A 27,247-nucleotide genomic window follows, 5' to 3' on the forward strand; every position below is an offset into this window, starting at 1 on the left:
GACTTTCATAAATACCGACACCTCCCTGTCCCTTACTGACGACTGTAAGTCTCCGCGGCTGTTAGTGAGTGAAATAACTTCTCCTGCTACAGATCTGGTGGGACCCGATACAGAAACGCGACTTAGACTAGAGAAGAGCCTACCGGCACCTGCATGGACCCGCCAGCTGTGGAGCCCAGCTATAGAGCTTGATGTCCATTCGATCTGGTCGGGCTGTGTTTTGGAGATGACTGTTCACTTGAGGCACGCAAGTCATCTGCCTGATGCCCCAGCTTCGGCTACAGAGTCTAACCCAGGTACGAGAGAGGAGGCTGCTTACAAGGCCGTCTACCCGGCTGTCCTTACAGCCAAGTCCCCTGATACTTCATGTGCCACTGCTGATGCGGCGGAGGACCGACTTGGTAGTCATAAATATGGAACAATGTCCAAACTTGCTACATTTCTGTCTATAACCCTGAGAGACTACATGCCTGGCATCACTGATGTGAGAGCTGGGGGGAGACGGAGGCAGTGTGGGAGTCGAATGGTTACGGGTGTTGGCTAACTCTAATTTCTTATCATTTTTGCTGTAGCAACTGCCGCTAATTACTGTGTACACAATTTACATGAACTGAGGTTTTGCGCAGCTTTCATATATCTGTGGAACTCCCAGCACCTTTAAATATCTGGTTGCATTTGTCCAGCATCTGTAAATTTGTAATCTCAGCGGTTGCATTACCTTGCCTTTTAGATTGGACTATATTATATATTGGATCTGCTACATATATGCCTAACTCTGGTCGTTTTGCTGCACTTACTTTTCCTCCCCCTGAGATATTAAAGCTAACAGTAAGGGCAGTACATTTCATTAGCGCTGCGTTCTCATACCAAATAGTTTAGATATCACTATATCATGCCTCACATCTATAAATTGACCCCATCCTGTGAGTAGGTCTGCTGATCACTGTATTATGCTGTTGTACACTTGGTCTGTTGTAGTTCATAAAATCATTTTTGTTCCCTAATTGACAAATCTATATGTAAATCTGCTGAAAAGGTTACTCACTCGCAAGAAGCTCCATTGCTCTGTTAAACCCTTTTAATTCCCAGACGGCAATAGACATATCTTTCTGTGAGTGCTGTTATTAACTGAGCTCTTGACAAACCCACTGATTAATTGAATGCATAAGCATGCCAATCTTATATTGCTGACTAGAACACAATGTCAATTAGTCTCTATATATATTTAAAGGGGAAGATTTATTTAGGAATGCTTGTAAATGGTTATTTATTCTTAAGAAGCTCCGCCACTCTGTTAAAATACTCCTGGTCTATCCCCAGTGCTGTAGCCTATTGCATGGACTGTGGGCTGATTCCGGTACAATCTCTGCGTGGCAGACGCAAGTCACTCCCACTTCAATTTAGTTCGGCCCGCATCTTTCATCGAAAATATACCTGGGATGTTGATGCGACTGTTACCACTACTACTTTCCTCAGGCACCCTCAGGAAACTATTACAGCCCCGCAAACACTCATTCCAACATTAAGCTAAAACAGATCATTTCACTATGAAGAGATCGATTCCCCACATATCACATTATACAGCTACTTCCTTTCATCCAAAGGCTAGCCCACTGTTCACTGAAGGTAAACTATCAGACAGTATAACATACTGACAGAACTAGACATTCTTCCCTATAAGAGCTGCTTTTAACTGAGCCCCTGGCAAACACACGGATTAACCAAACACATAGACTTGTTTATATTGTCCTATTGAGTAACATATATTGTCATTCAGTCTATGTATGTATATTATCTTATCATAAGGGACGGCCTATTTCTAAATTAAATAATATTAGCCCTTATACTGCAGACAGATCTAGCCCAACTCAACTGTCCTGTGGCCACACTCATTCTCCATTTCGCGGACGTGTTGTTTATTAGGTCGCAGACTTTGTGCCTCTAAGTACTTGCTTGCACGCAGCTCACTGTCAGTGTTTGCCTGTCTTTAATTAGCTCTGTCACAGCTTTATTTTATATGTAAGGAAATCCTACTCTCTACCTTATAGCCTTTTTGTTAACAGAATACCCACTCTTAAATTTACTTTGCCCTCACAAATCTTCCTATAATCTAAAGAAATATGTGCTATACTGCTTGTACTGATGGTCCCCATTACTAGCCTATAGTTGTTATCCTAACTTAGCACTACATAACAAACTAGGAAGAGGCACTTGCTGTTGCCTGTTTATGATTTTCTATTACTTACTTGTATCTCACTGTGACTCCAGCAATGTACGCTAATGTTTCATGAAGGAGGATTACTATTTTGCTGGTTGATCTTTGGTAACTTCCTATCAATGTGAGCGAGCCAGCACTATTACTGACCCATTATGGTATTGTCCTAAGTTCACCACAATAACTCATGGATTATATTGCAAATTATGTAGAAATGTTATTTGTTGGTCTATTTATGCCCACTATGCCCCCCTCACCTCCTCCCACTCTATCCTTCCCCCTCCCTGACTTCCCCCTCCTAGCCTCCCTATTGTCTCCCCCGCTCTGTCTGTTTCCCACATCCCTTCCCATTCTTCCATTCCCTGTTTGTCCTGTTTTGTTTTATAATAAGGTTAAAAAACTCCAATATAGCGGTGCAAACCCATGTATTTTAAAACAATAACTGTCTATTGAAAGTTTATGAAGATATCTGCATGTTGTCAAGTGAAGTTGCAATTGATTGATTGTATTGTACTATCTGCCTTCTTGGCTCATCCTGCGAGATGGGCTGGAGAAGCATCCTGTAACTTTGCACCCTTTGTTGGTTATAAATAAAAGTTTAAAAAACTAATATTTAGTCATAATATGTTTATAACATTTGATGGGGGATTGTTTTTCAATTTAATAAAGATAATGGGGCCTATTTATGAAAGGTCTTGCGGACCTGATCTCGCTGAATGCGGAGAGCAATACGCTCTCCATATTCAGCATTGCCCCAGCAGCTCACAAGAGCTGCTGATGCAACGCTGCCCCCTGCTGACTCGCGGCCAATCGGCCGCCAGCAGGGAGGTGTCAATCAACCCAATCATATTCTATCGGGTTGAATTGCGGCTATTCCTGTCCGCCTCATCAGAGCAGACGGACAGGGTTATGGAGCAGCGGTCTTACGGAGCTTGATAAATGGGCCTCTTAGGCTCTTCCTGTCCAGTTTCTCCTAATAACAACTGGCACTCATATTTATTAAATGTCATCACAAATTAAAGAGACTGTAAATCAAAATGTAACTTTCCAATTGACATCTGGTATCTTTTGTTGATTAGTATACTGAGGTAGGCTCAGGAGCAGCAATTCATTACTGGGAGCAAGCTGGTTATTGGTGACTGCACCTCTTCCTAGATGTGCTCCTGAGCCTACACTTAAACCAGTGATGGTTTTATGGGGGTGCTGAGGGGTGCTATGCATGTGTAGTACCCCTGTTGAGTGGAAAAGGGCTCCATATATATTGTGTGCTGTGCCTTCATCACCTTTGTTAACCCCCCAATTACCCCCCCCCCAATATTAAGTTCTAGAACTGCCACTGACTTCAACAAAGGATATCAAGACAACAAAGCAAATTTGATAACAGAAGTAAATTGGAAAGTTATTTAAAATTGCATGCTTTCCCTGTAATTTAACTTGGGAATCTGCAACAATTAAGAGGCTTTTCAAGGGAAGCATATTTTCCTTATAACAAAAATGATAGATGCTTTTAAATACTTTAATGTCTCTTCAATTTAGCAATTTGAAGCAATTGTAAAAGGTGACATATCAGCTTTCTTGTCTTTTGAGAACAGTCGCACTGGAGATTATTTACCTGACTTTTTGTAATTATACCTCTAAGTAAAGAAAGGAAAAAAGTACTTATCCTTTATTTTATTTTCTAGTAAAATTTCCTGGTATCAGAACATATGTTGACCCACATACCTATGAAGACCCTAACCAGGCTGTACATGAATTTGCAAAAGAACTGGACTCCACAAGCATTGCTATTGATAAAGTTATTGGAGCAGGTAACATCAGTTTTTTTTATGTTTACAAAAAGTATGATTTTTATGTTTTGGAGAACATTATATTATAAGCCAATATAAAGATATTTTCCTTTCAGTTCAGTTTCAGTATCAAATTATTGTAATAAACCTAAGATTTACATAGTAAAATAATATTTTATTTGAATAAAGATCAAAATATCAGCATTTATTTACATATTTTTTTATATTTATAGATCTGATACAGTTTCAAACCTTCTAAAGTATCAAGCCTACATTAGCTAATAAAAAAGCAGGTCAGATTACTAAAAATTAATTTATTATGGGCTAGATTACGAGGGGAGCGCAATTTAGTGCTTCCGCTCAAGCGTAAACTACACTAGATGGAGGCTTTTTGCGTGCCTCAGGTTGCGCTCGTATTTGAAGTTGAAAGTTAAAAAAGTTTGATCATGGCCATAAACCTGAACGTACTTAAAAAAATCTCGACCGCTTAAACTTCTTCTCCCATAGACTTCAATGAAGTTTGAGATATAAAAAAAAACAAACACATGTGCTCACATGCTAATCTGACCGCATATATTCAAGAGAAGTAAACCCAACATGAAATATTAATATTTCACATTCCAATGTTTTTCACATAGCAGAATATGTTCTATTTATTTTTAAAGGGATATTTCTATATATATCTGATGATCTTTTTGTAAGATATATATCTATTTTTTTTTCTCTCTCTCTCTCTCTAAATCTTAATAAAGATTTGATTTTGATGTCCAAAGTCCAGTGAGTGCTTCATTCTGCTTCTTGCTGTACATTCATCAAGAGCACCCTGGTAGTTGCAGGATGGTGGTGAGAGTGCATATACCTTTGAACTTTTGCTTTTATATATATATATATATATATATATATATATATATATATATAGGAATATATATTTAAAAATAGATTGAACATTTTCTGTTATGGGATGAACAATGGAATGTAAAATACATACATAGTTAAACACATTAAATATTAATAGAGAATAAAAATGTTTGCCTTGACAGTGGCCGGTTTGACAGGTCTTTTTTTCACATCAGATGAGTAAATGGATGCCATCAGAGGGGTGTAAACGGGAAGGGAAGTGTTCTCCTTATGTGTTTACTCCGATCGGCTTGACAATGCCTGATAACTGTGTGGGCGGTGTTATGTGTTATCCAATGGCACAACTTGATATTTAGACTGTTTCATTTACGTGTAATCCCGTGACATGTACCAGTGTGGGATGTAGGAACACTGTGGGATCGCCTAATATATCATTTTTAGAAACACAGTATATATATATGGATCACAACACACGAATTGATATGCACATTTATTATTCTATTGTTTAATGCTATTCTCACTCACAGGGTTGTGTTAATATCGTATTGAGGTTTGGGCTACCAGTATGGTTTAGTGCCCTAATGTTTGCACACGATCTCCAATGATTGGAGACAGGATTGGGGGGAGGGGCCTGAAGGCCTTTATAAGTTTGTTCATTTGCACATTCTGATTGTCAGAAGAAGGGACGTTTGATGTCCTGAAACGTCACTTAATAAAGATTTCATTTTGATGTCCAAAGTCTAGTGAGTGCTTCATTCTGCTTCTTGCTGTACATTCCTCAAGAGCACCCTGGCAGTTGCAGGACGGCGGTGAGAGTGCAGATACCTTTGAACTTTTGCTTATATATATATATATATATATATATATATATATATATATATATATATATATATATATATATATATATATATATATATATATATATATATATATATATATATAGGAATATCTATTTAAAAATACATCGAACATTTTCTGTTATGGGATGAACAATGGAATGTAAAATACATACATATGTATCTATTTATTTTTGTGTTTTACTGTACAGGTGACCCTCGTTTTACAATGGTTCAATTTACACCGTTTCAGAATAGCAACCTTTTTTTCCAGTCATGTGACTGCTATTGAAAAGCATTGAGAAGCAATGCATTTATTAAAATAGCCAGTAGGTGGAGCTGTCAGCTTGTGTTGCAGCAAAGCCAAGCAAGTTGAAATTAATCAGTTTAACCAGACCTGAGCTATCAAGCAGATTTCAAAGGTACAAGATCTTCCTGTCTATAAATCAGTCCAGATTGGACTGCATAGAAAGAACTGTTTGCAGAAAAATGCAAGTGAAGTCTGTGTTGTGTGATTATTTTATTAGGTTTATAATGCTGTTTAGCAAATGTTTTTGTTCATTTAACTTAGTTTAATTATATACTCTGTGTTGTGTGAATATTTTATTAGGTTTATAATGCTGTTTAGCATTTAAAGTCTTCATTTCAAAGCTTTAAAAATAATGTATTAGGTGTTACTTATGATAATTTTGAGAGGAGCCTGGAACCTATCTCCCTCACTTCCCATTGACTTACATTATAAACTGGGTTTCAATTTACGACGGTTTCAATTTACAACCATTCCTTCTGGAACCTAACCCCGGCGTTAACTGAGGGCTACCTTTATGCACTGTACATATTTAACATTCCTATGTTCTTCACTTGCAGGAAAATGTAGATTTTAACCATGTCGGGTAAGTGCACATGAAAACGTATTAATCTTAAGGTGCGTTATTGAAATATTACATATAAAATATAAAAAAATAACTAAATTATTAAACATACTGTAAAATATACCGAATAATCAATAGAATATATTTATATATTTTTTTTGCAATATTTGTAATAATTTGTAATAATTTTGATACATTTTTAAAATCTTTTATTTGTAATATTTCAAAAAAATACCTTAAGATTACAAATTTTTCTGTTGTGCTAACGCGACCGTGTTAAAATCTAAAATGTTCGTATCTATATCTATATACAATGAAAAGGACATTAGAATGTTAAATATGAACAGTAAATATACTGTATAACACATAAATATATAAATACATCTGTACACACATATTTACACACACACACACATATATACAGAATAGATGAAACTTGCACTCACTGGATTTTTAGAAAAGGTGCTTTATTTAGCACAAAACTTTTTTGTGCTAAATAAAGCACCTTTTCTAAAAATCCAGTGAGTGCAAGTTTCATCTATTCTGTATCAAACCGTGCCTGCACCCTGGTAAATGCCTTTTAAGTGAGAGTGCACTTTCTCTGCTTTATTTTATATATATATATATATATATATATATATATATATATATATATATATATATATTTACACATGTATATGTATGTATCTATATGTAAAATCCCCTTGTCTGTCTATTTTTTTCAAACACCTGAGACCTCATATCTTTGAGCCCTTATAACTTTTCATTACAATATTTTTTTTAAAATAATTTTTATCAGACAGTGTTATTATGAGTGTAACTGTATTTTAAATGTATCTTGATGTTTTTCTGCAACTTTTTTGTCTCATGTAACAATTAACCAGAACTCTGAATTCGTGCTAACCCTACGTGCTCACACACAACAGTTAGCGTGCCACTTGTAATCTAGCCCAATGTGTGATGTTTTATTAGAATAGCAAAAAATATTAACAGTAAGTAAAATAAAACACATTTATAATTGTTGCTGCCTAAATTTTTACCACAAGAGTGCACTGTTCTCATTCATTATTAATAAAAAAAAAAATTTAATCACCAGATCCCTAAGTATATCTATATAAATGTAAATTAATTATCTAAGTTAAGATAAAATATATTTTTTAATCACTTGACAAATAATGACAACATGGGACAGAAAACTTGTCTTTAGAAATGGACTGGCCCAGAAACCTGTGATCTGCAGGAGAGGGGTTGGTAAATGGCAAACATATAACCATGAACAGACAGGTCCAATAATCTGTGATCTGCAGGAAAGGGGTAGGTAAACACATAACCATGAACAGGCAGGTCCAGTAACCTGTGATCTGCAGGAAAGGGGTTGGTAAACACATAACCATGAACAGACAGGTCCAGTAATCTGTGATCTGCAGGAAAGGGGTTGGAAAACATATAACCATGAACAGACAGGTCCAATAATCTGTGATCTGCAGGAAAGGGGTTGGCAAACATATAACCATGAACAGACAGGTCCATTAATCTGTGATCTGCAGGAAAGGGGTTGGCAAACATATAACCATGAACAGACAGGTCCAATAATCTGTGATCTGCAGGAAAGGGGTAGGTAAACACATAACCATGAACAGGCAGTTCCAGTAACCTGTGATCTGCAGGAAAGGGGTTGGTAAACACATAACCATGGACAGACAGGTCCAGTAACCTGTGATCTGCAGGAAAGGGGTTGGTAAACACATAACCATGAACAGACAGGTCCAGTAACCTGTGATCTGCAGGAAAGGGGTTGGTAAACATATAACCAAGAACAGACAGGTCCAATAATCTGTGATCTGCAGGAAAGGGGTTGGTAAACACATAACCATGAACAAACAGGTCCAGTAATCTGCGATCTGCAGGAAAGGGTTTCGCAAACATATAAACCATTCTGTCCCAGTAACTTGAGATCTGCAGCACTGCAATTGCATTCTGGAGAACTGCAGAACAAGACTTGGCAAATGTGTAGTCAGGTCAGCAACTTGGAAACAGTCAATAGCCTTGGCACGTGTACATTAGCCACATGCAGAAAGACAGACAGATTACAAAGGCAACTTCTAATTGGAGGTGCACTATATAGACCTGTATATGTGTGTGTTTTATTTATTTTATTGTATAATGCTATAATATGTATTCTAATTATTGTGATGTATACAATTGTGTATTTTTCTGTTGGGGTGTTTCTTCATTTTTCTTTTTTTTTTAGGAACAAGGTTTCATGTTCGTGATATTAATATTTTATGGAAGACAATAGCTGTGACTAGTTTAATTTATTTATTGCCAATATAAGTTCTCACTGTTATGAAAGTGTTATACTTACAATATTGCAACTGCACTGTAGCAAACGTGTTATAGAACACATTTTTACAGTGCGGTCGCAATATTATAACACGTTCAGAACAGTGAGAATTTATATCGGCAATAAATAAATAAAACTAGATAGTCGCAACTACTGTCTTCTATGAAATGAAATCTTTTTTCCTAAAAAAGCAAAAACAAGCAAAATCAAAATACCTTATTTTTAAAATCACGGCAATAATTAAAATACATTTTATAGCATTATAAATAAAATACATATAAATAAAACATTGTATATACATGTATAATATACCCCTTCCCTACAGCTCTTATAGGTTTAATAGTAATATTTATTAAAAAAGTCTGGATTGCACACATAACGAATATAGAGGCGTTCTGTTGGAGTTTGATGGGCGTTCCATGGGAGTAACATGTATTTTAATGGGGAAACATCACTGTGAGTGTCTTATTTTAAAAGCAGTGTCCTCCATCTTAGATACACCTTTGGTTAACAATAGATGTAACTGCTCTGTATTCCAACATTCCCCATGATTTGGGCCTTGAATCTTTATCTAATATGCTCTACAGACACACTGACTATGATAGCAGTTTTATAACTTTCATCATTACAATTGCTGAGTTCCTGCTATCACATAACTATTTTGTCTACAGAGGAGACTACTATCTACAAAAAAGTGGTACAGCCATGGGGGCAAAATTTGCCCCTGCCTTTGCAAATATCTACATGGGCTGGCTTGAATATTGTCTAATTTTCTCTGACCACTGTCCCTTTGCAGACAATCTAGTTATGTATGGCAGATTTATAGACGATCTGATAATAATATGGAAAGATGTAGGTTCTTATACTGTGGACAACTTTCTTGGGTATATGAATGCTAATAAATTTAACCTCAAATTTACCAGTCTCAGCAATAGGACAGAAATAGACTATCTAGATATTCATCTTAACATCGATACTAAAAACCAAATAATGACCTTAATATATAGGAAACCCTTAGCAAAGAATACAATACTACATGCAAACTCTTGTCATATACCACATGTAAAGAAAGGTATACCCAAGGGCCAATATTTGAGAATACACAGAAATTGCTCCAATTTGGCCATGTATTTAAAACAGGCTGATGAATTGACTGATAGACTAATACTAAGCGGTTATAATAGACAAAGTCTTTTACACATACAACAACAAGTAGCAAAAATTGACAGAAATACTCTATTTCGTAGTACTAAGAATATTAGAACTAAAATACAGGATGATAATATATTATTTATTACCAAATATAGCCTACAATATAAAGAGATATGTGATATCATCTCCAGAAATTTACCAATATTACATGTGGATGACAATCTAAAATCTATAACCAATCACAGAAAATTAAAATTTATAGCGAGAAGAGCCCAAACTTTAGGTGATCTGACCAAAAGAGATATGTCAGATAGAGAAACCATTGAACCAAAATCAAAATGGCTCAATCATACAAATGGCTTCTACAAATGTGGACACATACCATGTAAAAGCTGTGCATATACTCGAAAAGAGACCACTTTCAGTTCAACACATACAGGAAAAATATATGATATAAGAAGTAGAATTGATTGCACCTCCCAGTATGTTATATATTTGATCACCTGCCAATGTTGTTGTCTCCAATATGTAGGTATTACTACTATAAATTTAAAAGAAAGAATTAGACAGCATCTCTTATCCTTGGAAGAGAAAGAACCTAAGACCCCAGTAGCTAAACATTTTAGAATACATGGCAAAGGAACTAAACATTTCTCATTTGTTGGAATAGAGAGTATACAGAAAACTGCTAGAGGAGGTAATAGAACAGATCTTCTACTCAAGAGAGACGTTTTTTGGATAATTGAATTAAATACAAGAATTCCTTATGGTATGAATAAGAGGTTGGACGTGGATGCATTTATTGCATAAATATTTTTTATATCATTATGGATTGATATTTACCGTGTTATATGACTATGGATTGGTATTTACCGTATGACTAAAACAGAATTATCAGTTTTTACTAATAGCTCGAATACTCATTCAAGAATAGGGTGATAGTTACTATAATCTACCAAAAAGGTCTTATACTTACTGTTTTTACTGCATTGAGAATTTCAGATAGTCAGATATTAAGCTATACTATCTGTTTAAATTCTCCAAATGAATATTTTGTTAAATCCTAGGTACTTCAATTTTTTGTTGGTTTTGATGGACACATATAGATAGACAGAATATATTAATAACTGAGAGATTGTTTCACCAGGGTCTATATATATCAAATTTATCTTCATCAATCCCCAAATAAGCAAATCCAAATGATGAAACATAAAATAAAGCAAGAACAACTAGAATTTCTGATAATATCCCATGTACTTAATGTTAATAATAGTCTTCTCTTCTCACCAATTCTTTGATATATTATATTATGATAATATACACACACATATAATGGTGTGTACAGTATATGGTTATATCTCCTTATCCCATTAATTTAGCTTTAATAGCTAGTTAGAGTTGAATTTAGTTAGAGGCATATACATACATTATAATGAAGTTACCATTCGACACACATCTTTCTCTTTGAGGGTAGTGTAGATTTATGTTTTTGGTGTATTTTTTTACTAGTGAATATATATATTTCTTTTACCAATTAAATCTGTTAGAATTAATATGCCATATATCGATTACTTGCTAACCATTGGTTTAGACTCTATATGCTTTCTAACTACTATAATTTATTTTTATGTGATGTTTTCTTTTTTCTCATTTTTAAAAATAACCTAAGTATTTATGGTCACATTTTGTGATAATTTCTACTTAATATATTCCTTATTTATTATTATTGGTTATTTTTACTTTATGTTAGCTATTCTGTAACATTTCTACTGCTTTTACAAATCATTGTTATTATTTTTATTTTATTTTTATTATTTTTACAATTATCATTTGATTGGAGTTATATGTATGAGCTGTTTTCTAATTTGTATGTATTTAGCTAATTTTTCATTGTTAGTGAGTTTATCATCATGTATCAATATACTGCTGTACACATAGATATATGTATATATATATATATTTGCCACTCTCTGTCTTTAAGGGGGTGTGTTAGTTATCCTGCTTTTCTATTGGTGCAGCTCAGCTTTATTAGGGACTCACCTGTGGTGTCTTATCACCTCTGATGAAGCGCAGATACGCCTGCGCGAAACATGTCAGGTGTTTTTCTTTGCTGACTATGTCCTGTCTGGATGAATAAACGCTTTTGTTATTAACAGCACCTTGGTCGCCTGAGCAGTGTTTGCTTTTGTTTCTTATTTATATATATATATATATATATATATATATATATATATATATATATATATTTACACATGTATATGTAGTAATAGTAATATTTATTAAAAAAAGGCTGGATTGCACACATAACGAATATAGAGGCGTTCTGTTGGAGTTTGATGGGCGTTCCATGGGAGTAACATGTATTTTAATGGGGAAACATCACTGTGAGTGTCTTATTTTAAAAGCAGTGTCCTCCATCTTAGATACACCTTTTCAGCCATATCAGTCTCGCCATCGTTTTAGTGGGGAGAATATCCATTGTGAGAAATCTAATGAATGTAGAGTAAAACTTAATTTACAAGCTCAGGTGTGTGTTTTTATTTGTTAGAGTATAAGATAACCATTTGTTTGACACTAAGTAGGTCTATGAGTACGGCTTTGAAAGATGAAACGCATTAGACGATTGTGTCTGAGCTTGTTTTATCACCCTGCTGCTTTTATTGATGTTCGTGAAATAAAGGTCAAGTTTTATATAAACACCTTCGTTTGGGAATCCACCTTTTTTGCTTGCTGATATAAAATATCTTACCCATGGATTGTGAAACTGGCGAGGCCAAAAGGGAAATTTCTCGTAGCTCTAACGATGCCTTGATCATTAGGGCCTCATGAGACAGATCCCCACTCATGTTAAACGGGATAGAAAAGTCAAAATTAAACTTGCATGATTCCGATAGAGCATGCCATTTTAAGACACTTTTAAATTCACTTCTATTTTCAAATGTGCTTTGTTGAAAAATGTCCCTTGTTAAAAAAAAATATTCACAAATCCTACACTAGTGGCAGCTAGCTGCTGATTGGTGCCTGCACACAATTGTCTCTTGTGATTGGCTAACTAGAGGTGTTCATCTAGCTGCCAGTAGTGCAATGCTGTTCCTTCAGCAAAGCATAACAAGAGAATATAGCTAATTTGATAATAGAAGTACATTGGAAAAATGTTTAAAACTGTATGTTCTATCCAAATTATGAAATAAATGTTTTGGGTTTCCTGTCCCTTTAAGTTGTGGCTAGAAGAGGAGTAGGTGGCCCAGGCTGTTGAGTTTGCAGAATAAAAAATGCTAGATACACACAGAGTTAGGGGGTCAATTTATTAATGTGCAGACAGACATGATACGATGTAGCGTATCATGTCCCCCGCACATCGATAAATGCTGACTGCATACGCTGTCGGCATTTATCATTGCACCAGCAGTTCTTGTGAACTGCTGGTGCAATACCGTCCCCTGCAGATTCGTGGTAGGGGTGTCAATCAACCCAATCGAATTTGATGGGTTGATTTCTGTCTGCCGCCTCAGAGCCTTAGACCACGGCTTCATAACTTCTGTTTCCGGGCTTGCCCGAAACACGGGGCATCAAGATCCGTACGGAGCTTGATAAATTGACCCCATGGTCTCCAGCCGGCATCTTCAGTATATTTTCTAGAATGTTTGAAGGGATATCAAAACACCTCTTGATTTTGAGGACAAAAAAAAAATAATTGTGCTTGCCCCACACTCCCAAAAAAGATCAATCTGTAACCAAACTTCTGTTTTCAGAATGCCAGCAATCAAACAGCCGGTTTCGAAAATTATCATGACATAGAATTCGCTTTTTGTCTCTATAAAGAGTATGAGACACACCCGAAAGCAAGAGTTGTTTAATGTCGCTTTAAGACAATTTTTCCCCTTTATCACTGACTGTTTAGCACACATCCATTAAAATAATGGAATCACAGGATATCATCTGTAGAAAATAATTTAATTGTTTGGTAAATAATGAAAATTTTACCTCTTACTCCAAATAATTTTTTATGAATGGAATTTATCTTCTTCTTCTTCTTCTTCTTCTTCTTAGATCCATATACTGAATATTGAATACAATATAATTAAAAGTAAAGTATTTATTACTTTTTCTTAATAAAAAAATATAATATAAGATCCTGTTTGGGAAATATTTTAATAACCAATTACAGTAAGAAATACAATATAAAACCTAGTATATTGTGGGCTAGATTACAAGTGGCACGCTAATTTATCATGCTCCTGTAAACAGGCAAATTCGCCTATTTATGGGCACAGGAAAAATAACCAGCTATTACAAGTGGTTGGTTAATGCTACTGCAAGCTTGAAAGCACAATTTTCCACTCGTAATCTAGCCCAGTATGTTTAAAATATATTTGTAGTCTTATTAGGCATATTTCCAGTTGTATATTTATAGCTATATATGTTTATGTCTATAGTGCATTTTTCCATTATTGCTATTTGCTGTACAAAAGAACTGAAAAACATTTTCCTATTATATAAATTTATATATTGAGTTTTTGCACGCTTTATAGTTACTCATATGAATAATAATCATGTGCTTTAAAACATTTAAACTTTTAGTGTATAATGTTTTAATGCTATTCAAGTGTTTACATATACTTAATTTAACTACTATTTATTTCTGTGTTCATAAAGTGCAGAAAACATTCTATATTTGTTTATACAACACAGACTTTTATTTGGGGTCAGTTATAAAACATCTTGTCAGAAACTATAACAGTACAGAAATAAAATGAAATACATGTAAACATTTTTTTTGTTTCTGTTTGGGTTACAATAACCTCACAAGGCATTGAATGTTGGACATGCTACACTATATTAGAAAATAGGAGGCTGTATCACATTCTACAACATTGTGGATATTATAAAAATATTAATTACTATATTTCCTCTGTTTAAGTTTTTATTATATCAGTAGAAATTAAGTTAATTAATGGTTAATGACTTTTTTACCTTTTTTTTTCAGAATTTTTTTTTTTTTAGGGAGTAAGATATATATATATTTTTTTTACTATGGCATTTGTATAGCTCATATTTTACTTTAAATAGGAACAATACAAATAAGAATGCATTTTATCAATTTAATATATTTGTATTGTAATGCAGATAATACATTTCACTTTGTTGTTTATCAGAAATAAAATATAAATTATAAACTTTAAACATTATAAACATTGTAAATAAATTGTGTTAATGTGAATGTAATGGTTAGCTTTTGCATTGTGCCATGCTTCAAGGAAACTATTATATACAATATAATGGCTTAAATGTGTTTACCAGTTGGACATACAAAATTATAGGTCTTTTTCTTGGTGGTCAAAGTATTCTTTAGAATCTTGTTTCACAAGGATAAAGTACCTTTTGTTATGGCTTATTTTCACGTACAGTATATTATTTTTATCCAGGAGAATTTGGAGAAGTGTGCAGTGGTCGCTTGAAACTTCCTTCTAAAAAAGAAATACATGTGGCAATAAAAACATTGAAAGTTGGCTACACAGAAAAGCAAAGAAGAGATTTCTTGAGTGAAGCTAGCATCATGGGACAGTTTGAGCATCCTAACATAATTCGGTTAGAAGGAGTTGTTACAAAAAGTAAGCACGGGGTACGTTGGGAAGGATTAGCAAATATACTTTTTTTTGTAATAACATCATTATTGTTATTTACAATGCATATATTTTTATTTGTAAAATTAATTATACATTATATATTTCTCAACATCGAGAAAAATATTGAAAGTTGAAGAATGAAACTAAAAAAAAAAGAAAGAAAACAATCTCTTTCTTCAATAATTCAGTTCTGTTTGCTTTGTAGAGTGATTCATCTATTAACATTTTTAATCTGCACCATCTTTAAAAACCTACATGCCCTGATTAATAGTTTTGTATTACCTTGACTTATGAATAAATGAGCAAACTTGAAAAAATAGTTTAATAAAATAATAAGAAATGTCTTCTTCAACTCTGCAATGATTTAAAAATGACATTCGAATTTCAAATACATTTGTAATATATTGTTATTTCCTAATTGCTATAAAATTCCAAAACAATATATAACATTACACCTTTTTATCATTTTGTGGAAATGAATTCATCCATTAATATGTCTTTAATACAAACATCGTAGTGTACTAAATTAATTTTATGTATGTATTTATATTCCAGTATCATTTTGAATGAATAGTTGTTCAGCTTCTTTAATTAAATTAAATGTTGTTCAGAAATCTCAATAAAGGGACACTGAACCCAAATTTTTTCTTCGTGATTCAGACAGAGCATGAAATTTTAAGCAACTTTCTAATTTACTCCTATTATCAAAGTGTTTTTATTCTCTTGATATCTTTATTTGAAATGAAAGAATGTAAGTTTAGATGCCGGCCTAATTTTGTTGAACAACCTGGGTTGTCCTTGCTGATTGGTGGATAAATTCATCCACCAATAAAAAAAGTGCTGCCCAGATTTCTGAACCAAGAAAAAAGCTTCGATGCCTTCTTTTTTAAATACAGATTGCAAGAGAACGAAGAAAAATTTATAATAGGAATAAATTAGAAAGTTGCTTAAAATTGCATGCTCTATCTGAATCTAAAATTTGGGTTCATTGTCCCTTTAATGGAATATAACTATTTTTTGCTGGGAACCTCATGTTGAAAAGAATGAAAATCAAATCTGGTAATAAATAGAATAAATAGAAAAAAAAGGCAAATTTAATTTTTATAATGTTCACAATACCACTATTTTGACTATTTTCTTTGAAAATATGTATTCAAGTAAACATTTAATTAAATAAATTTTGTATTACAATTATATATTTTTCTTTTTTGAGACTAGTCTGTTTTTTTTCTTCCAATATTAGGCTCATCTCAACTTTGTCAAGTAATATAGTCGCTATTAAAGGGACAGTCTACACTAGAATAGTTATTGTTTTTTATAAGTGTATATAATTTGCAGTTGGATATTATAGATTTTTTTATTTTCAATTCTGAGCAAACTGTACACCATAATGTTTTATCACCATCTGTCCAAGAACTATATTATTCAGTTCTTTTAATTTACTATATTAATTGGTTATTTTTCATTTAATTTTTATTCTTAAATATACATTTCTGGCAAACAAATTCATATTCAAGAAGATAGCTTTAGTCTTTCCCATCTAAGAAAATCAGTATTATTATTTTAACCATATAACTGTTTTAGTCATTTTCTTTAACCAGAAACTGACATTAAACCAACACCCCTTCATTTTTGGCTATTTTACTTTTCAACAAAAAGAAAAGACAGTAATAGGGGTTTGGATAGATCTCCATTCCATATGGAGAAAAAACAAAGCATACAAATTAAGAAAAAAATACTATACACCAAAAGTAAAGTAATATAGCATTTATGGGATTATTTAAGGTTAGGTTAGTTGAAAACACTTCAAATAGGACATTCACATTTTTAAAAAAATTTGATTATACAATAATATTAGTTATTCTTCCAACAGTTATTTTTTTATGTTTTTAAATATTAATATTTGTATCTATGTTTATTACTAAAATGATCTGTAGCACTGCACAGAGAACTTTCCAGATTATATGAGTTCATGCTCCTAAGGATTTCTAGTGATATTTTTTTCCTTTATGGATAAATAAAGTGATGACATAGGGAAGACAAGGAAATGTAATCAGACGTAAAGTTTCTGGAATACATTTAATTGAAATTGTTGGTTAAAGTTTCCTTCCTATAATTTTCAACAAATCTAGTGTACTTTGTTTTGTGACATATGGATTGTAAAGTATATTGTAACACCAGGGACTTGAGGTTTAAAGGGACAAAAAACCCAACATTTTTCTTTCATGATTCAGATGGAATATGCTTTTTTTAAACAGCTGTCCAATTTGCTTCTATTATCAATTTTGTTACATTCTCTTGGTGTCCTTTTTTAAAGGTGCAGCACATCACTACTATGAGTTAGCGGAACACATTAGTATTCCATTGACTAAATGCATATATCTATAGCTACCAATCAGCAGCTAGCTCCCAGCTCCTGAGCTTATCTAGGTATGTTTTTCAAGAAAGGACACCAAAAAGAATGAAGCAAATTAGATAATAGAAGTAAATTGGAAAGTTGTTTAAATTTTCTATGCTCTATGTGGATCATGAAAGAAAAATGTTGGGGTTCTTAACACTTTAAATATGACCAAAAACTAAAGTTATATGCTTGTATATTTATTTGCTGCATTAATAACATAAATATTTTTTTTTTTCAGGTAAACCTGTTATGATCGTTACTGAATATATGGAAAATGGCTCCTTGGATAGTTTTCTTCGTGTAAGCAGTTACATTTTTTTTTAATTTGTCAAACCATACAGGCAAGATAGTTATGTTAAAAACAAACTCTAAAAAAGTTTATTTTTATATTGCATACAAATATCATTTTATTTTAAAAATAAGTAATACATTGTGAATACACAAGTGGCAAAATGTTTTCCTCTTAATTTTTCGCACACAGGTATCAAGATTGAATAACCCAAACAATTTCACAAGTTACTCATTTCAATTTTAGGTTTTCATTACATACAGCATATATACTGTATATATACTCATTTTCATGAAAATATTTGTCTCAATTAATTATTATTATGGAATTGGCATTTTTGTTGCCTCCATATTTATTTTTAAGATTCCTGAGCATAGTCCTAAATTTGTTTTATTAACTCAAATTTGGAAGATAGTTGATGAGTTTTAGCACTGTAAAAAAAAAAAAACAATAACCCTCAGCAATTTAATATATTTTAGAAATTAGAATAGAAATATCTATATGTCTATATGTTAGAAATATCTATGTTGCCCTTGTAGAAATAAGATAATTTAGTAAGTGACTATAGGAGGATCTTGCTTCTCTAGAATCTAAGCTTTTTTTCCTTAAAATAAAATAAATCTTGGACTTTCAAAAAGGCCCAAATATCTATACTTGTATAGATCTCACATAGGATAAAAATATTTAAATGTTTGACTTGACTAAAAAATAGTACAGTAAGAGATCAGGTAATTTTTTATCTGACTATAATGCAATTTTCCAATACCAACTTCTGTAAGGAGAGGAATGACAGCAGATTTGGAGAGAAATTTCACTTTTATATATAAAATGTCAATCACAGGTAGATCACAGGTGAAAGACCCATGCACATGTTCTATACAACTGAATTAGAAATGATAAGTATTATTTTTGAGATACAGTTTTTCTTCTATAAATAAACAAAGTCACAGGTATAATTTCTGAGTGTTTGTATAGTAATGAGGTAGTATGTGAACCTACAGTAAAATAAAAGCCAAAATCACTTCACAACAGGCAAATATAAAAAAAGCTTTACAGATTAATTTTATTAGATTCAATTTAAACACAAGTCAGCAATTCAGTAAAGTCAAGATGGTTACAAAGTCATCCATTTTAACTGACTTACACAGCTCAAGATAGCTTTTTTGGCTTGATAGAAAAAACAGCTGAATTTCTTCTACAAGTAGAACAGTTTAGCTGTCCACAAAGCCCTAAAGCCTCAGACTGACTTGTCAAATCTAGCCATCTTTTTGCCTCAGGTTAGTGATCTCAAATATCATGCTCTTAATATACCAGCTTTCAATTTAGGCATGAAGTCAATAACTACAAGTTCTGTTTGTGTTGACAGTGAACAACGATAGGTGTCAGTTGTTATTAAAGCAATTTGAAGTGGGAGAGGCAGTTCCATACAATTATTATATTCAAATTTAAATGACTAAAAGTCACTTTAAATTGGCTCAGAATAACATGAAGCCTGTAAAACCATGTTTGAAATGTTAAAAATTGGTTTCAAGTTGAGTCAATGTTTTACAGAATCAAGTTGATGCAAGTCATCAGATCAATTTAAGCTGGGTTAATACCAAATCAGTTCAGGTCAATTTTATCTTTTAATTGACAGTTGTTTGTGAATAGACACCCATATTGAATGAACCAACATAATAAAAAAAAACAAAAAAAAAAACATGTTTTGAAAGTCAGATCTTTGTGGGAAAAAAAACCTGAATATGAAGTTCTCCCAGTATTATCATCCAATAAATTATAAAGTTTTATTATAATTATTATTATTATCATCATAATTATTGTTTGTTTGTGTAGCAACGCCAAATTCTGTAGAGACAATTTAAAAAGAAAACTTAAAATTTTACAAATTAAATATGCAAGGAAAAAAGGGTTGCATCAATTCTAATACATTTTTTAAATGCCTTAGTGTATAGGTAGTTGAAGTTCAGTCTTTATTGGAGTGTTGTGAATAAATAGATTCTCAAAATAATTTAATTATATTAATTTAATTACATTTAAGATTTATTTAGTGTGTAGTTTTTCTCTTTAAACATTGTTGTTTATTTCTATTTATCTTCTTAATTGTGTGCTTGAAATTCTTTTTCAGAAACATGATGCTCAATTTACAGTTATACAACTGGTTGGTATGCTCCGTGGCATTGCATCTGGCATGAAATATCTTTCTGATATGGGATATGTCCATCGTGACTTGGCTGCCCGTAACATTCTCATTAACAGTAATTTAGTCTGTAAAGTGTCTGATTTTGGACTGTCTCGAATACTGGAGGATGACCCGGAAGCTGCCTATACAACAAGGGTAAGAGGACACACGAATGTTACATTTTGTTTATTTTGTTGAAAAATGTATTTTCATTAGTAAAGTTATCTATTAAAGGGATATTCCAGCCAAAATTGTAATCCATATGAATACATTTCAGTTTTGAATAGAAACATTTTTGCAGTATACATGTATTAGCAAAAATACTTCTAATAAAAGCTATAGCTGTTTCAAATGTGTATTTAAGTATGCACAGTGCACCAGCATTTTATACACAGCACTTGCTCAGAGAGCCTAACATGCTTGCAACATCTGGTAATGACTCACTGAGAATATCTAGATATCCTACACATGCATAGAAAAATGTTAATCCTTAAACAGGGATAGCTTTTACTAGAAGCATTTTTATCAATACATGTATGTTGCAAATATCTTTCTATTCAAAGATCTCATCTATGTGCAGTTAAATTTTGACTGGAATATCCCTTTAATGATAAAGTCATTTTGTATGCATATTTACTATAATATAACTTTTTATTGCATGAAAAGTAAAAAAAAATAATAATAATAAAACCAAGTGGGTATTAGTTATAAAGATACATTTAATAAAATAGCTGTATTATATTTAGTGCTAAAATACTTTATGAATATGTAAGATTGTAAGATTTCTATTTCATTTATTTTCTGTTGAAATAATCCTAAATTCTTCCTTTATAAAATCATAATTGTTTTTTATCCTATTAATATATATATATATATATTTATAATACATTTTCACATTAGTATTTATAGTAATAAAATGCATTTGACTGGTGAATCAGTATTACTTATGTTAATTTGAGAATAATTTAACAAACACTTATTTAGCATTATAACTTTTTCTTCAAAACAAAATGACAGTACTGAATTTAGTTATTTATTGTTGTGACAGTGAATTAAAAATGCTATTATCTATTTCAAAATATATGTTACTTTAATAAACTTTCTGTTAAAGTGATGTACGATATTTAAGCAATAATGAAATTGTTTTTTAGGAACATTCGTTAACTGCTTGGAGATAGAGTTACAATAAATTGCTTTACAATATGTTGAATCCATAACTGGAATAACTAGAATCTATAAATACGGTTATGTAACATTAATGCAGCACATGTTGAACTGCTAATCTTGATGGAGCATTTTTTAAGTTTGAAGGGATAGGAAAGTCAAAATTTTACTTGCATGATTCAGATAGAGCATGCCATTTTAAGACACTATCAAATTCACTTAAATGGGCTTTGTTCTCTTGGTATCCCTTGTTGAGAAAGAATACGCACATATCCTACACTAGTGGGAGCTAACTGCTGTCTCTTGTGATTGGCTAACTACATGTGTTCAGATAGCTGGCAGTAGTGCAATGCTGTTTCTTCAGCAAAGGATAACAAGAAAATGAAGCAAATTTGATAATATTAGTAAATTGGAATGTTGTTTAAAATGGTATGTTCTATCTAAATCAAGAACAAAACTTTTTGGGGTTTCCAGTCCCCTTAAACTTTAACTTCATCTTTAAACCTAACACTTTTTCCTAAAACTAATTTTATTCCTTAAATCTAACCCTACTTTTTACCCTAACAACTGCTAGTGCTAACCAAGAGTCTCAACTGCATACTATATCCATATACTGCTAAATTAGGTCTTTTTTATTTGATCGATAAAGAAATGTGGTATTATTTTTCTCAAAAATAATAGTATAATGTAGATAGGGAGTAATAACATGGTGATGATATCGAAAATTAAGTTTAGATTTTTTTTTAATCCTTATATGCTGAATAAAAAGTTTATTTTTATGATGGTCTATATGGAATTTTGATATTGTTTCTGTTATTTTGGATTTTTTGTGAACACAGTCATCTTCCAATTTGCTTATGATATCACAAATCAAATTACTAATATCTTTGAGAACACTATTATTATTAGTTTATAGAAAGTCAACATATTTTGCAGTGCTATTTAAGAGTACAATATCCATTTATCACACACAAAAAATAATAAGTTAACATACTGATACAAAGGAGGTCTAAGGTCATGTTCCTGTAGAAAATCTTAACTTCACTAACCATATGACATCACCCATGACCTCAGTGATGTTGCATGTAAATTTGAAATTCACTATAAGGCCAAAAGTATATGGACACCTAACCAACACACCTATATGAGCTTATTAGACAGCTTATTCCAAAACCATGGGCAATATTATGGAGTTGGCCCCCTGTTTGCAGCTATAACAGCCACCACTCTTCTGGTAAGGCTTTTCACAAGACTTCCACAAAATGATGTGGCAATTTCTGGCCATTCAGCCACAAGAGCATTTCTGAGACCAGGCACTGATGTTGGACAAGAAGGTGTGGCTCATAATCAGTGTTCCTGTTCATCCCAAAGTTGTTCAATGAGGTTGAGGCCAAGGTTCTTTGCAGGCCATTTGAGTTCCTCCACACCAAACTCGTTAAACCATGCCTTCCTAGACCTCAACCTCATTGTCTAAAATGTCTTTGTATCCTGTAGCATTAAGATGACCTTCACTAGAACTAAGAGGCTTAGCCAAAGACCTGAAAAACAGCCCCAGACAATTTTACCTCCTCCACCAAGCATTAAGTAGACACTAATCTTCCATTAGACTACCAAATAGGATAGTATGATTCATCACTTTGGAGAATATGTTTCTACTGTTCCAGAGTCTAGTTGTGCCGTGCTTTACACAACATGAGCCGACACTTGACATTGCGCATATTGACATGAGGATTGTGTACAGCTGCTCGGCCATGGAAATTCAATTCATGAAGCTGGGTTTTATGCACCTGTTAGCAATGTGTGTGGCTGAAACACCTGAAATCAATACTTATTATGGGTGTTCAAATACTTTTGGCCATATAATGTAGTTTTAAGTTCTTTGTAGGTATGTCGGTAGTTGGTGTTGTCTTGTTGCTAAAGAAAGAGTTCCTTGTACATGAGGAGAATTGCAATTACCGTAGTGTTAACAGAATTGCTAACCTAGCAAAGTAACTAACCTTATGAAATTGGCATAGTTGCTAAGGCAGTATTTTTAAGTATTGTTGTTTTTAAAAGAAAAGATGCTAAAGGAGGAGGGAAATTGCTGGAAGCTTTGTTTGGCAATGTCTGTAAGACAATGTTGTGATGTTGTATCTTTGTTTTAAGTATTGGTTTAGTGTTGCTACTTCAGAATATGCCTTGCCAATAGTTATGTTGTCGGTGTCAAATGGCTTTAAAATAGTATGTCATCACAGGTGATATTTATTATTTGATATGTATTGTATGAGTCCTTCAACAACATACATGTGGAAGAGTGTTTAAATTTACTAAAACTAATGATATACATTTCCCATCGTTTGCTATGTGAATGAGCAGATAACCCCTTCCATCCTTTTTGCTGAGTAAAGATGTAGATTATTGCTTGTATTTCATAGAAATATTATCTGTGTCTACTGATACACAATTATAAATACTGACACCATTTAATATGAAGTTTTTTCAACTAAATTAATTTGTCCCATAATTATAACTGGAAGCAATCCACATCAATCTGTAAAGTGTCCTTCTGTTAAGAAAATCATACAAATTCCAAAGATGTGACCCAACCAATAAACACAATATGGCTGGGAAAAGTACACAGTAGACATGTCCAGGTGTCATATTACAGATCTGAGATCTGGGAAATGAATATAAAACCAGGTGTTCCTGTTATATTCTCATTTGTCATTAACCTCCGCACAAACACAACATTTGTTTTTTAAAGTGAACACTTCTTCAGCCTAGACACATAGGTGGAGGTTGGGGTAATACAAAGGGAGCATGTATGATTTGTTGTCTGTTTTAAAACTGGTGACAGGCACAGAACATTGACCGCTAATCCTTGTTGGTGATGGCAAATATTCAGTTTCAGTATATTCCTTCACATTATTTTATGCTTACAAACTATCCTGATAACTGCCCCATTATTGTTTGTTTGGTATATGTTATGTTGTCACATAGGAAGGTATTGTGTTGGTTTAGTAACTGTGTAGCAAGGTATTGCAGAATGAAAGTAACTCTTACTTCTTACATTCTTACTTATTTATAAAGTGACCTACTTTATGTGAACAAGTAACACAAAAGTAGGGTTAGGGAGTCATGTTTTATAAATATATAAATTAGTATTACTTGAAAGTTTCTAACCACAAATTAAATACAAAATATATTAGGGTAGACATGTTTGTTTTACAAAGACACATATTCCTTATTTATGCACTATTTGTATAGCTAACCTCAAAATCTCTATTAAATAACAGACTTATCTAAATAAAAGTCTTTCACTAAAGACTTGACTGTACAGAATTTACAAATTCATACATATCACTTTACATTTCAAGTATATGAACTCGCAAACCATTTTTTTTAAAATTAAAAGGAATTTTTTATACTTAATCATATTTATTTTATGTATTTTGTTTATTATTTTTATATATATATACATTTGTCTCAGAAAAAGTTAAATCATCCTGATCCGATACATTTGGGACGATTAACAAGAGGTCCTCTTGTGCTATTGGTTTTGCGAGAGAAGGGGGTGCAGCCACTATTCCTGGAGGACGAGGTCCCTAAACCATGTTTGCCCGGCATTTGATAAATGAAGCCCTTAGAGTTTACACTGTCACTTGATTCTGTATAGAAGAGGAATTGTAAATCAATTCTGAAAATAATGTTCATACTGTAATGTAAAGCTTAGTAAAGACATCGGTAGTATTTGTAATTTATGTATTTAAATCATTCCTATATAAAGGTATAAGAATTTATATAAACCCACAAATAGCACAAAACTGTAAAATTAATATATTCTGTCAGTCATCTATATATGCTAGCTCTGTGGTTCCTAATTAATTATAATGCAAATAAATCACATTCTTCTAATGTGCATTTGTCTTACAAATTACCAATTAAAGGTACGTTAAACATGTTCTAATTAGAAGGCATTTATGTTGTGTTGCTATAGAAAAACATATCAACCAAGTCAAAACATTTTTCAATTGCCAAACTCCACCCAACATTTTCCATATATGGAGGAACCAATCTGGGGTTTATTCTGCAGACAACAAGGCTAGCCATGGTCATAATGTTAGTATAAAACATATCCTTTTGCCATTTTTAACAGATAAAGCCAATTAAGAAAATATATGTAGTGGGTTAGCCTTGAAAAACCACCAGGATAAATGTCAAGTTCTGAGAATTAGAAAATGCAGAGCTAAATTATATGAAAGGGGGTAAAAAATTAAGTATATTGCAAGGTAGTTTCATTACGCATAACTAAAAATGTTATACAAAAATCTCAAGGTGTTTACTGTCTCCCTTTAAAAATAAAGTATATTCAGTTTAACACTACTGTAAACTCCATTTAAGATATATTTTGCAGCCAAAGGGCTACTGTATCATCAAAATTTAACAAAAGTTTCCCTGGGAAGGTTTTCAGATTAGAGATTTAATTAAAGGGACAGTAAAGTCAAAATTAACTTACATGGATTGGATAGAACATGACATTTTAAACAACTTTCCCAGTTACCTCCATTATCAATTTTGCTTAGTTCTTTTGGTATCCTTTGTTAAAGAGTAATCCTATGTGAGCCCTGTCATTAGTGTTTGCAACATTGTTTAGAGCCATGTTATACATAGTTGCAAATATTACAACCATTGACTTCTAAAGACTTGTGCAAACTCCTGAGCTCCTATCAGCCTACCTAGATTTATTCATCAACAAAGGATCCCAAGAAAACAAAGCAACTTTGAAAATAGAAGTTCATTAAAAAGTTTGTTTAAAATGACATGCTGCATCTAAAATGAATGTTTCATTTTGATTTTTACAGTCCCTTTAATTAATCTTAAATACGAAAAATGTAAGAATTGTAACTGCATTATTTTTTGCTTAGTAGCAAACATACAAGACTAGGCATGAAGTTAAAGGGACACTGAACCCAATTTTTTTTCTTTCGTGATTCAGATAGAGCATGCAATTTTAAGCAACTTTCTAATTTACTCCTATTATTAAAAAAAAATCGTTCTCTTGCTATCTTTCGCCTAGATTACGAGTTCTGCGTTAGCCTTAAAAAGCAGCGTTAAGGGGTCCTAACACTGCTTTTTATTTAACGCTGGTATTACGAGTCAGGCAGGAAAGGGTCTACTGCTCACTTTCTTTCTGCGACTCGAGGCTACCGCAAATACCCTTACGTCAATTGCGAATCCTAGCTTTTCAATGGGATTTGCCTAACGCTGGTATTACGAGTCTTGGAAGAAGTGAGCGGTAGAGCCTCTACCGACAAGACTCCAACCGCAAAAAAAAGTCAATAGTAAGAGTTCTATGGGCTAACGCCGGAATATAAAGCTCTTAACTACAGTGCTACAATGTACACTAACACCCATAAACTACCTAGGAACCCCTAAACCTAGGCCCCTCCACATCGCAAACACTATAATATAAATTTTTAACCCTTAATCTTCCGACCGGAGATCACCGCCACCTACATTATCCCTATGAACCCTTAATCTGCT

At 32.8% G+C, this 27,247-nt stretch overlaps 1 protein-coding gene across 1 annotated transcript in view; it reads left to right on the top strand.

Moving 5' to 3' along the window:
* EPHA3 (EPH receptor A3) overlaps positions 1–27,247 on the top strand; it is a 519,256-nt gene that overhangs the window by 456,655 nt on the left and 35,354 nt on the right. Inside the window, exons 10-13 of the mRNA XM_053706037.1 lie at positions 3,898–4,023; positions 15,491–15,676; positions 18,331–18,392; positions 20,507–20,716. Coding sequence (XP_053562012.1) covers positions 3,898–4,023; positions 15,491–15,676; positions 18,331–18,392; positions 20,507–20,716 — 584 coding nt within the window. The remainder of the gene's footprint in view (positions 1–3,897; positions 4,024–15,490; positions 15,677–18,330; positions 18,393–20,506; positions 20,717–27,247) is intronic.

The sequence above is a fragment of the Bombina bombina genome, chromosome 3 (assembly GCF_027579735.1).
Source record: "Bombina bombina isolate aBomBom1 chromosome 3, aBomBom1.pri, whole genome shotgun sequence".
Taxonomy (NCBI): domain Eukaryota; kingdom Metazoa; phylum Chordata; class Amphibia; order Anura; family Bombinatoridae; genus Bombina; species Bombina bombina.